At 36.8% G+C, this 12,626-nt stretch overlaps 2 protein-coding genes across 2 annotated transcripts; one reads left to right on the top strand and one right to left on the bottom strand.

Moving 5' to 3' along the window:
- Nucleotides 1-280: 280 nt before the first annotated feature.
- LOC110802602 (protein HOTHEAD) lies at nt 281-5,003 on the top strand. Its single transcript, XM_022008045.2, has 5 exons — nt 281-528; nt 1,522-2,178; nt 2,746-3,134; nt 3,943-4,514; nt 4,797-5,003. The coding sequence occupies exons 1-5, from the start codon at nt 444-446 to the stop codon at nt 4,843-4,845; spliced, it is 1,752 nt and encodes a 583-aa protein (XP_021863737.1). The 5' UTR covers nt 281-443; the 3' UTR covers nt 4,846-5,003.
- A 63-nt stretch (nt 5,004-5,066) lies between these two features.
- Nucleotides 5,067-7,691, bottom strand: LOC110802603 (F-box/kelch-repeat protein At3g06240-like). The gene is made up of 2 exons (XM_022008046.2): nt 7,063-7,691; nt 5,067-6,461 (listed from the first exon to the last, which is right to left on the bottom strand). Exon 2 carries the CDS (start codon nt 6,448-6,450, stop codon nt 5,245-5,247), a length of 1,206 nt encoding a protein of 401 aa, XP_021863738.1. The 5' UTR covers nt 6,451-6,461; nt 7,063-7,691; the 3' UTR covers nt 5,067-5,244.
- Nucleotides 7,692-12,626: the final 4,935 nt, after the last annotated feature.

The raw sequence follows: 12,626 nt of genomic DNA, 5'->3' as shown, positions 1-12,626 counted from the left end.
ACTAAATCATTGATTAATTAGGAATGAAGGAAGGAATTTGCAATGATCTAGTAACCATAAAATTAAGTACAAAAACAATAATCATTTATTGATTGATCAACAATATTGTTTTTCTATTTGAATTTTCGCTATCCATACGGCCATACCCGCAATCTATCACACCAAATTAAATGCAATTTTCAAGGGTTACGTCTACTAACCAAATGTACTTAATTATTTTGAACTAACAATATTGCTAGCTTAAATCTTATGCCATAAGTTGGGGTCCCGGCCGTGTAGAAGGGTGGGGGTTGGAAGTTGGAGCATTTATCCTATGATTTGCTACTTTATGCTATAAACCTTATGATAGTATTGAACCATGCATATTCTATACTTCTATTTGTTTTGAATTCCACACCTCCAAAATAATTATTAGAAACTCAACATTCGAATACGTACGCACCATGATGGATTTGGAGTTGTGGAAAATTACATTCACTCTATATGGAGTCATTTCTTTGCTCTATTCTACTTGTTATTGCGAAAAAGGTACGCACGTCGTAGTAACATTCAAAGACACACACGTACTTAATCATTTACACTCTGTATCCTACGTTATTTTCACAATTTTTATTAATTTTTATTTAATTTTTATTTAATTAATAGCTTTGTAAGTGATATAACTTATATTTCCTCTGTTTTTTTTTAAAAAAATTAAAAGTCTCAACACATGTCTTTTACACGCATTTTAATGTACTATTTTCACCCTTTTTATTGAAATTTGTTCAATTCATATACAATATATTTTACACTTCCTTAGTTTTTTATCTGCACCTTTTGCAATTTTGTACTATTCACACATTCTCTTTTTATCATTTTTTAATACTTCCTTAGTCTTTTTCTATCTATGCCATCTGCAATTTTGTACGGAGTACTATTCACAAATTCTCTTTTATCATTTTTTTTTGGGATTTATACATAATGACTAATAGTCATGTGGATCTTGTTAGATTCATTTCGATATATATTTTCAAAATATCAATTTTTGTTTTTTTTAATAATTTTAGCTAATTACATTGCCAAATATACGTGAAACATCAAATGATACAAGTAAATTAAAAGATACAGAGAAAATATTTATTATTCATGAACAGAAAATAATTTTGTACACTAGTCATTTGTACGTACGTAGTAATACCTCCGTTTCGAAATAATAGGGACACATTGACTTTTGACACTATTCACAAATTTCAATTTAACCATCATTTGTAATTTATGGATAAGGAAAAATATATTCGTGTGTGATCTTGTTTGTTTCGTTTCGATATGTGCTTTCGAAATGTCAATTTTTTATAATTTTTACGAATATAAAATTAGAGATATATATTAATTATCGAACATTTATAGTGGCAAGCATGAAAAGATAAAATGTCATATTATTTCGAAACAGAAAAATGAAAAGCTACAACTATTTGGAGGAAGAAAAAAAAAACTTTGTATATTTTCTTAGACTAAGGACTAATATAGTAACATTGTATGCAGCTCCAAATTACTCTTTCATGAAACCAGCAACATTTGCACCACAAGTCTCGTATTTTGACTACATCATCATCGGCGGCGGGACGGCAGGTTGCGGTTTAGCAGCCACTCTGTCCAAAGGAGCCCGTGTCCTCCTCCTCGAGCGAGGCGGGGCTCCTTACGGAAACAAAATTGTAGAACAAATGAGTGGCTTTGGAGCCAACCTAGGTGATAGTAACAGTGATAATAACTTGGCCACCTCGACGGCTCAACCTTTTGTGTCCGAGGACGGGGTGGTGAGCGCGCGTGCACGAGTGCTTGGAGGTGGTTCAGCCGTCAATGCAGGGTTCTACAGTCGGGCTAGCCCAGACTATGTAGCCAAGGCTGGATGGGCCGGGTCCTTGGTGAATGAGTCCTATGCATGGGTGGAGAAAAAGGTAGCGTTTAAGCCTCCAATGTTGGAGTTTCAATCAGCTTTTCGAGATGGGTTAGTTGAAGTTGGGGTTAAGCCGTACAACGGGTTCACATATGATCATATAGAAGGGACTAAAATTGGAGGAACTATATTTGATCACAATGGAAAGCGGCACACTGCTGCTGATTTGTTGGAGTATGCAACCCCTGATTCAACTGTTGTTTATTTGTTCGCTACGGTCCATAAGATAATGTTTCAAACCAAAGGTAATACTTCTTCCGTTCTTTTCTAGTTGACACATTATATTTTGACTTTTCATATTGTTCATTATAATCTAGTTTGACTATTTTAAAGATAATATATGGATTATTTGGTTAGGAGAAGAGAGTTTTAGGATGAAAAAACTAATTTTGAAAAAGCTTAAGGTAATGTTTTTTGTTTTAGAGGTTTGAGAAGTTAGTGTAAAACAACAACCGTATCCTATATTGTCTAAAGTTACAAACCCTTATCAACCTACATCATTTTATGTAAGCGTCCTTAATGGTCATTTTAACAGCTAACAAATAATTTACCATACACTTTACACAATCATGTAGTCAATGATTTAATACAATTATACAAACAGATAGCAAATCACTACTAGTCAAATCAGCTAACAACTACTCGTAACAGTTAATTGTCCAACAGTTCCAATATGAATACAAGAAGAATAAAGTTGCACTTAATTTGGTTTAGTGTCATATTTCATCTAATTATATCAATTATCATTAACCTGATGTTGACATTGGATTCTTAATTTCAACTTACTAAAAATAGAAAAATGTTGGAAACAGGGCAATACTCAAAAAAGCCAAGGGCTCATGGAGTAATATTCAGGGACTCAAAGGGAGGAAAGCACAAAGCATATGTAAAAGCAGGAGAAATGAATGAGATAATAATATCAGCAGGTGCATTAGGAAGTCCACAGTTGTTGATGTTAAGTGGAATTGGGCCAAAAGCCCATTTAAAAGAAAAAGGGATTCAAGTGTTAGTGGACCAGCCAATGGTGGGCCAAGGCATGACTGATAATCCAATGAATGCTGTGATGATCCCTTCACCAAATCCTGTTGAAATTTCTTTAATACAAGCTGTTGGTATCACTGACTTTGGTACTTACATTGAAGCTGCTAGTGGTACTACCTTTGCCAATTCCATTATTCATTCTATTCCTGCTGCTTACAAGGTCCAATCTTTTTTGTCCTTTTTAGCAACTTTTTTTGTTACTATCAATTGTTTATTTATTTTTGGTTATGTTCAATTACTGTAAACTCTTGTTTCGAGGAGAGTTGAGTAGTGTAACTGTGCAAGAAAAACTGAAAAAGCAAGAGATATGTAGTAAACTACTACATAATGGCTAATAATGGATCGGTGTAAAAAAAGGTGGGTAAATTAAGAGAAAGATATAATTATTGTGGGAAAATAGGGTAAGCTGATAAAGTATGTTTGCGAAAAATAGAATACATTAAAAGTGGGCAGAACGAAAAAACACTTTTTCTTGGGGAAGTGATTATATAAAAAAATAAAAATATAGAGGAAGTATGTGAATTCAATAAATCGAAAACTCGACTCAAGTCTAGTTGTTTTCTATACCAGATGGTATTATACTGAATTATCTAAGCTTTTCATCTTTTGGAACTTGTTCTCGAAGGGTGAAAAAAACAAGCCCTTAATTCAAATATTTCACAGAACTCAATATTGTTATGAGTGCGTTCAATTCACCTGATTTTCACTTGCTTTTCCCCAAACTTATCTCATTTTGAATTTATCTAGAATTATTAGAACTTGCTTTAGTTATAAATTTTACTTGGGTAGCTGTTATTTTTCCTTATCTGAACGTATTTTATCTGAACTTATTTTTTCTAAAATAAGTGGAAATAAAGTGAACAGAACATAGCTAAGTTGCTAACTCAAAAAAGGGGAGAATGTACTTAATTAGAGAGGCGATAGTTGTTTATAAAAACTAACTTGTGAAACTTTGATTTCCTTGGCAGACTTCAAACAACCTGCAAGACAAAGACCAGAAGACACAATTATATGATCAAAAAGCACATGAATTCATGAACTCATTAGCAGATGGGAAATTATATGCTGGCCTAATTCTTGAGAAAATTAAAGGACCAATTTCTTCAGGACACTTATTACTTAAGACCAAAAACCCAAGTGACAACCCTTCAGTCACATTCAACTACTTCAAAGAAAAGAAGGACCTCAACAGATGTGTTAAAGGGATGGAGACCATAATCAAGGTGATTAAATCAAAATCATTCTCCCAATTCAGATTTTCTGAATTATCGATCGAAGGTCTCTTAACCACAATGCTTAATCTCCCCCTTAATCGGTGTCCAAAGCCGGCCAATGACACCGGAACATTCACAACACTTGAACAATTCTGTAAGGATACTGTTATGACAATATGGCATTATCATGGAGGTTGTCAAGTTGGTAGGGTGGTTGATAAGGATTATAAGGTTTTCAATGTTAGTGGTTTAAGAGTTATTGATGGATCAACTTTGTATGCCTCTCCTGGGACTAATCCACAGGCTACTGTCATGATGCTTGGAAGGTATGATGCATATCTAAACTTATCTTATTTGAGAAAAAAAAGTTTATTTTGTCTGAAATAAATTTATTTGTGTGTGAATATGTAAGGGAAAAAAACTTATTTTTTTCTCAACTTATATTATTTAAACTTATTTGGTCTGAAATAAGTTAAAATAAGTCGAATAGAACATAGCCTAATATCTGAAATTACCTGAACTTATTTTGAACTCGTTAACCTTTATATATGCAGGTCATGTTTGACATATAAAGTAATTAATGGATTTGTTTGATTTGTTATATGCAGATACATGGGAAGAAGGATTCTTCAAAGCAGGATTGCTGCCTCAAAGTAGAATTAGTTTATTGCTGAATGTCCTTGATTACAGATTACCCATTTTCCTCTATTCCTCTAACTTAAAAGAAATGTCTCAATATATTTTCTTATGATCACTATGACATTCTTACTGATCAGAGTGATTAAAGCAGAAATTCTCATGGATTCTAATGTTAATTTTTTTTCTTTTTTGTTATTTACTCTTGATAATAAGAAAGAAAAACAATATAAGGCCTAGCAGAGAGTAAAACATACCAAATCACATTTACGGAGTAATAAAGTAGTTATCGTACAGAAATAAAACATTACTGAGAACTCACAAGTTTGTTATGGTAGAACAACTGTGATTAAGAAGGAAACTAGGCAACAAGAAATTCAACAATCATGTAGAGTACTAATTAGCTGCTAATTAACATTCTCAGACAGCTTCGCTACTGCAATGAGGCGAGACAAGACTCTCCATGAAGCTCCCACCAACACCAAAACTTTCTGGAATGCCATTAACTACGATATCCTTAAAAGTTTCTTCTTCGAAATTGTACATCATCAATTTCTCATTGGTATCCTCCTCATCCATCACCAACACCATCTGTTTCTGTTTCTGTTTCCTCCCCAATAAACATATAGGCCTAAACAATGACCTACACTCATTGAATGAGATTCTAGTCCAACATTCCTTGCCATCATATTCTTCCTTCATCGCAACAAACATTTCATGACATGTGTCTGAAGTACTTTCTGGATAAAAACAAAGACACCCTCCAAGTGCCACCAGGTCGTCAAGTTGACACTCTTCGGAGCAATCATAAGGTTCATCAGATTCATCAGAGTCTGTAGAGTTCCTAGTAGTAGTAGTAGTGTCCTTACTATTAACATAACCAGAAAAGTTTACATCATAAATCTCTTCTTCCTCTAAATTAAATCCTGCAATAGAAAGGTCTCCTACATCAGCTACCCAATAGATATGCCCATTAATGGAAACTACGGATTTGCCCTCCTCTACATCTGGATGGTCAAACGGACAATTCTCAACTCTCTTCCAAGTATTATTTTTGACTGAATAAACATTAACATACATCATATAATCACTTGTGTAATAAGAGATTACAACTACCTTATAATCATCAGCAACTGAGTCATACCCAATTCCCCAATTAAGAGGATCAAGAGCATCAGGAGAGCTTGGCAATACCTTAAACTCCCTTGTTGTTGGATTTATTAATAGCAACTTATTTTGTTCATCCATAACTAAGATCAAACCATCACAAGAAGCCATTTGAATGGAGGATGGATCAAAATAGTGATCACCAACTGTGAGCTCGGTAGCAGAAACGGTGATTTCGTTGACCAGGTGGTGTGCATTTTTCATCTGGGCAGAATAGAGTGAGCCGGAATCACGGGAAACAAGGATTACTAGTGATTCTTCATCATCAATTTGAAGATTTTTGATTCGGTTGAGGCGGGTTTTGGTGAAGTGGGGTTGGGAAAGAAGAGATTTCCATGGCTTTGATACACACCGAAATCGACCAATGGATTTTGCAGGTAGCCTTGAGAATAAGTCAACCATGACCTCATCTGGAAACATAATCTCTTGTTCTTGTTGTTCGACTTTTTTGGCAGACATTGTATAAAATGCTAGAGTTCAATACACACACAGAAACAGAATAAGCTAGTTAGACTGCCCAGATTTGCTGGTTTGGTTTGAACAGGACAAATCATGGGGCCAACTAACTGCCTATTAACATCACATGTTAGTATAATTATTAATACTACTATTGACTTTTGAATAACAAAGCTCATCTTCTCTTAGGAAGTATAAAACTAATTCATTTCATGACCTATTATTATTATTATGTACTGTAAAATAAGCTTGTTTGAAGTAAAATTATGGTTTTTAATTTTAAACAACAGAGTGAAGTTTATGATGGGATTCCGTGTTAAGATTTGTAGAGTTTCTGGTCTTGATAATCATGAATTTAGACTAAACAAGGCAAAAGCACGACATCGAATTGCAACCTACTCCAACAAACAAACCTTGCTGCATTTGAAAATCATCCACACATCTCAAGTTTGACAATCTCAAAAAGCACGGAAGGAAATTCGAATATGAACTATTACTAAAAGTTTCTGATGGTGGAATAGCAGTAACACTCTCTTTAAGAAACATGGCAAGAAATATGGCAATCATGTAAGAAAAGACGCAACTTAAGCAACAAGTAACATATGGAGTACGTACTAGTTATCTTAGCTGCCAATGTTATGTCATGCGCTCCTTAGTAGTAACTGAAAGTCTGAAACCTAGCTTCTCAGTTGTCAGTTTCTCACACAGCTTCATTACTGCAATGAGGCTCCTACCACAAATTCACCTGAAATTTATTAATGCCACCAACTAGAATATCCTTAAGAAAGTTGTTGTTCCAAATTGTACATTGCCAGTTTCTCATCAGGCATCAGCAACACCATTTGTTCCTTAAACTCCCTTGTTGTTGGTGTAATCAGAAACAACGAACTTATTTAGAAGATTATTCATCATTAAGATCAAACCATCACACGAACATCTAGACAATCTGATACATAAACGAGATGATCGTAGGTCATTTCGTCGAACAAGTTGTGGGCATTGTTCAACTGGGTAGAATATAGGGTGTCAGAACCGAGTACACAAGGACATCCCTCTCCCTTTCGTTCTCTTTCCCTCCAGGCTTCCATTGGTAACGACCATGGAGTACAATGATGTGGGAGCTTCGAGCTCTCCAGTAATGGAAGTCAGAATTCCAGAAAGAGATAAGAAGAAGAAGAAGAAGAATAGAAACTTGAGGGAGAAGTCAGAAGAATTGTAGGAGAGAGAAAGGAATCTGTTGTATTCAATTAAAATTGATGATCAAATACAATGCATTAGTTGCTTAATATAGCTGAGTGCCAGCACAACTAATAACTGATTCCACTAACAAACAAAAGTTGTTATAACAACTTTTTCCGCCAAAAACAGAAATTACAATTATTGATTAAAATTGCTTAAAATGGAATCCTAGAATAGAATCCCATATCATAACTTCCCCCCAAAAAAGACTTGTCCTCAAGTCTGTATGACAAAATTTGGAAAACGAGCTTCAAAATCCAGTGCCACTTCCCATGTAGCTTCATGATCCTCAAACCCAACCCAACTGACTAGGTACTGCACTTGAGGGCTATTCTGAAACTTAACTACCCTCTTCTGAAGGATAGCAGCTGGTTGAATTGGATTTTCCTCTGGTGATGACCCTTGAAACCATGGTGGAATGTGGGCAGCAATGGGTAAAGTTCCATGGAAGGGCTTCAACTGAGATACATGAAAAGTGTCATGTATTTTAGCATCACAAGGGAGCTGTAATTTGTAAGCAACTGGACCAATCCTAGCAACAATCTGAAAGGGACCATAAAACTGTAAAGCTAGCTTCTGGTTGGATCTTTTGTGCACAGATTGTTGTCTATAAGCTTGTAGCTTTAACCAGACCCATTCCCCCACTGCAAATTCTCTCTCAGATCTGTGTTTATCAGCTTGCACTTTCATTCTTTCTTGAGCTTTAGAGAGGTGGAGCTTGAGTGACTGAATCATTGCCTCCCTTCTAAGCAAGCTCCTATCAATCTCTGCATTGTTAGATTCAGTAGGTAGATAAGGCAAATGGAGAGGGGGTGGTTGATTATAGACCACTTCATATGGAGTGAGTTGAGTTGCAGTGTGGAAATGTGTGTTGTACCACCATTCAGCCAATGGTAACCACATGTTCCAATTGCTAGGGTGTTCTCCTGTCATATACCTTAAATATGTTTCCAAACACCTATTAACCACCTCTGTCTGGCCATCTGTTTGAGGATGATAGGCTGAAGAAAGCAAGAACTAAGTACCTTGCAGAGAGAATAAACCTTGCCAAAAATTGCTGAGAAAGATAGAATCTCTATCACTGACAATTGACCTAGGCCAACCATGGTGTTTAAACACATTGTCTAGATAACACTGAGCTACTTGAATTGCTGTGTAAGGATGAGACATGGCCATAAAGTGGGCATACTTACTTAGTCTGTCAACCACTACAAATATGACATCTTTTCCACCAGACTTGGGTAATCCAGAAATGAAATCCATTGAAATATCCACCCATACTTCATCAGGAATAGGAAGGGGTTGTAGCAAGCCAGGATATGCAGAGTTGTCATGTTTAGATGCTTGACAGGTCACACAATTTCTTACAAATTGTCTTACATCATGTGACAATCCCTTCCATGTAAATAGAGCTTTAATTCTTCTCAAAGTGAGTTCTCTGCCACTATGACCACCTTCAGGAGAGGAGTGTTGCCAAGTGATGATTTTCTGCCTAAGCTCTTGATCTGGCCCTATTACCATCTTGTTTCTCTTCCTCAAAATACCATGCTGCAACTGATAATCATCTACCAACAACTGTTGCTCCAAGGATTCCACAATAGTTTTCAGTTTATCATCTAACTGGTAGCTGGCTGTAATCAGTGTGGCTAAATTAGAATCAAGTACAGATATAGCCATACATAGAACTTCTGATCCTTGTACCCTAGAAAGTGCATCAGCTGCCAAATTTTCCTTCCCACTTTTATACTGAATTTCATAATCAAAGCCCATCAGCTTTGATAACCAGAACTGTTGAAATGGTGTGGATATTTTCTGTTGTAACAGCCACTTTAAGCTTTTCTGATCAGTTTTAATAAGGAAATGATTTCCCATTAGGTATTGTTCCCATTTCTGCACAGCAAATACAATGGCCAGTAGTTCCTTCTCATACACTGAGAGTTTTTGCCACTTGGGTCCCAAAGCCCTGCTGATAAATGCCAATGGATGCCCTTCCTGCATCAATACAGCACCAATACCAGTTCTGGAAGCATCTGTTTCCACAATAAACTGCTTGTCAAAGTTAGGAACAGCTAAGACAGGAGCTGTGATCAAAGCTGTTTTGAGTGCCTCAAAAGCACTTTGAGCTTGTTCATTCCATAAGAAGTTGTTCTTCTTAAGCTGCTCAGTTAGAGGCTTACTGATGACAGCATAGCCTTTGACAAACTTTCTGTAGTACCCAGTTAAGCCTAGAAATCCTCTAAGTTCTTTCACTGTAGATGGTACTGGCCAACTACTAACTGCAGAAATCTTCTGGGGATCTGTCTCCACTCCATTCTCAGATATGAAATGCCCCAAATACTCTACTTTCCTGGTAGCAAAAATACACTTACTTGCCTTGGCATACATCTGGTTAGCCTTCATCAGATCAAATACCATGGTCAGATGCACCCAATGGTCTTCTAATGTTCTACTGTATACCAAGATGTCATCAAAGAACACCAAAACACATTTCCTGAGAAGGGGTTTAAAAACTTGATTCATCCAATTTTGAAATGAAGCAGGTGCATTGGTCAAGCCAAAAGGCATGACTAGAAATTCATAGTGTCCTGTGTGTGTTTTAAAAGCTGTTTTATACACATCATCATCCTTGACTCTCATCTGATGATAACCAGCTCTAAGACCAAGCTTACTGAACACCACTGCCCCTGATAATTCATCTATCAACTCATCTATTACTGGAATTGGAAACTTGTTTTTGATTGTTTTACTATTCAGTTCTCTGTAATCCACACAAAGTCTCCATGTGCCATCCTTCTTTCCCACTAACACCACTGGTGATGCAAAGGGACTAGCACTTGGTTGAATGATCCCTCTATCCAGCATTTCCTGTACTAGTTGCTCAATAACATCCCTTTGTTTAAGGGGATACCTATAAGGCCTGATGTTCACAGGGGTTGCTCCAGGGTCAAGTGGAATAGAGTGGTCAAACACCCCTCTGATAGGTGGCAACACAGTTGGTTCCTCAAAGACCATACTGTAAGTCACCTTGAGTTCCCTTAATTCCTCACACTCTTGTTCTACCTGATGCACTTCTGTGGTTAGACAAGTTTGGTCTACCACCTGCATCAAACACAGTTGTGCAGCTGTACTGAAAAGTTTAGCTGATGGCTCTCCTTCCACTACCTTCAGTTTTCTAGTTGGCACCCCCTTCAGCATAATCTGTGTTCCATCTAAGCAAAACTCCATTCTTAACTTATTAAAATCCCAACTAATAGGACCAAGTAAGCTAAGCCATTGTATTCCCAGTACCATGTCACAACTCCCTAAGGGAATCAGTAGCACATCTGTCACAAAACTGACCCCCTGCATTTCCCAAGTAAACCCTTGGCAACTATGTTGGCAAGCAAGGTGGTTTCCATCAGCCACAGTAATGGCTTGAGCTGGTATTTTATCTAGTTTGCAACCCAATTTTCTAGCAAAATCCAGATCCACAAAGTTGTGGGTGCTACCTGAGTCTATCAGTATCTGAAGTGGTTTTCCTTTCACTAGTCCCCTAACTCTCATGGTGCTGAACCCTTGGCTTCCTGCTAATGCACTCACTGATATTTGGGGCTCACTTATTTCTTTTTCAGTCACTTCTTGTTCATCAGAATCACTGAGTTCCTCAATCTGATCACCTGGAATCTCTACAGTGAACAATTGTGGTTCCCTAAATTGACATTTGTGGTTTCTGTCATAAGGGGAATCACAGTAGTAACACAGACCCTTAGCAATTTTTTCTTGCCTTACATCAGCTGGAATGTATTTGAAATTTCTGGTTCTTTGTTGTGGATATTTTGTGAGGGCTAGGCTAGTGTTTGGCTTGTTTGTGGGTGTGGGTAACAATGGTGGTTTAGGGTTTGGTAAAAGGGGAACAGATTGCAATGGTTTAGGATTGTACATTGGTGTTTTGTAAGGTTTGTGAGACACAGCTTCTAGATTTTCTTCCTGAAGTCTAGCCAAATCAATGGCTTCAGCAATGGTAGCTGGTTTGAAGGCCTTTACAAATGGCTTAACAGCAGGCTTTAAACCCCCAATGAAGCTTTCCAACATGTATGCATCAGGAAGGACATGGTTATTCATCAACATAATAGATCTTAGGTTTTCAAATTCATCTATGTATTCCTCCAGAGTACTAACTTGATGCAGTTTATTGAAAGTTTCTACTACATTTAAGGCTGAATTATCCCTAAATCTAGCATAGAGATCAGCTACAAAATCATTCCATTCTACCATCATATGCTTCCTAACAGACAAGTAGTTCATAACCCAACCTTCAGCTTTTTCAATCATGTTCAATGAAGCCAAATCTACCCTCTGATCCTCACCAATTTTACACAGATCAAAGTATTTACAGCATTTTTTGACCCAAATTCTAGGATTGCTTCCATCAAATTTAGGAAATGACAGCTTAGGATTCATACCTAGAGTTCTGTGGTTTGCATTTCTTTCACTGTGACTGCCAGATGAGTGTGATTCATTTGCATCCTTGAATGATTGCATTACCTTCAAAAGTTCTTCAAACTTTTGATCCATCCTCTTGTTTTGATCCTCTAGTTTTTCATTTTGCTCCTCGATTTTTTTCTCCAAATTCCTGAGCTGATCCTCCATAGCTTTCCTTCTGGTTGCAGCAGGAGCCAGAATGGATGCTGAAGAAGATGAAGCTACTGCAGAATGTCAGAGAGCAGCAGTTGGCTCTGATACCAATGATGTGGGAGCTTCGAGCTCTCCAGTAATGGAAGTCAGAATTCCAGAAAGAGATAAGAAGAAGAAGAAGAAGAAGAAGAATAGAAACTTGAGGGAGAAGTCAGAAGAATTGTAGGAGAGAGAAAGGAATCTGTTGTATTCAATTAAAATTGATGATCAAATACAATGCATTAGTTGCTTAATATAGCTGAGTGCCAGCACAACTAATAACTGAT

This window comes from Spinacia oleracea, chromosome 3 (assembly GCF_020520425.1).
Source record: "Spinacia oleracea cultivar Varoflay chromosome 3, BTI_SOV_V1, whole genome shotgun sequence".
In the NCBI taxonomy this organism is placed as follows: domain Eukaryota; kingdom Viridiplantae; phylum Streptophyta; class Magnoliopsida; order Caryophyllales; family Amaranthaceae; genus Spinacia; species Spinacia oleracea.
Note: the sequence above shows the minus strand (reverse complement) of the source record. Positions and strands in the feature narration are given on the sequence as shown.

Coding starts and splice junctions, on each gene's coding strand:
- LOC110802602 (XM_022008045.2), top strand. CDS start 444: ATGATGGATTTGGAGTTGTGGAAAATTACATTCACTCTATATGGAGTC. Junction 529..1,521: donor TACTTGTTATTGCGAAAAAG/GTACGCACGTCG, acceptor CATTGTATGCAG/CTCCAAATTACTCTTTCATG. Junction 3,135..3,942: donor CTATTCCTGCTGCTTACAAG/GTCCAATCTTTT, acceptor TTTCCTTGGCAG/ACTTCAAACAACCTGCAAGA.
- LOC110802603 (XM_022008046.2), bottom strand. CDS start 6,450: ATGTCTGCCAAAAAAGTCGAACAACAAGAACAAGAGATTATGTTTCCA.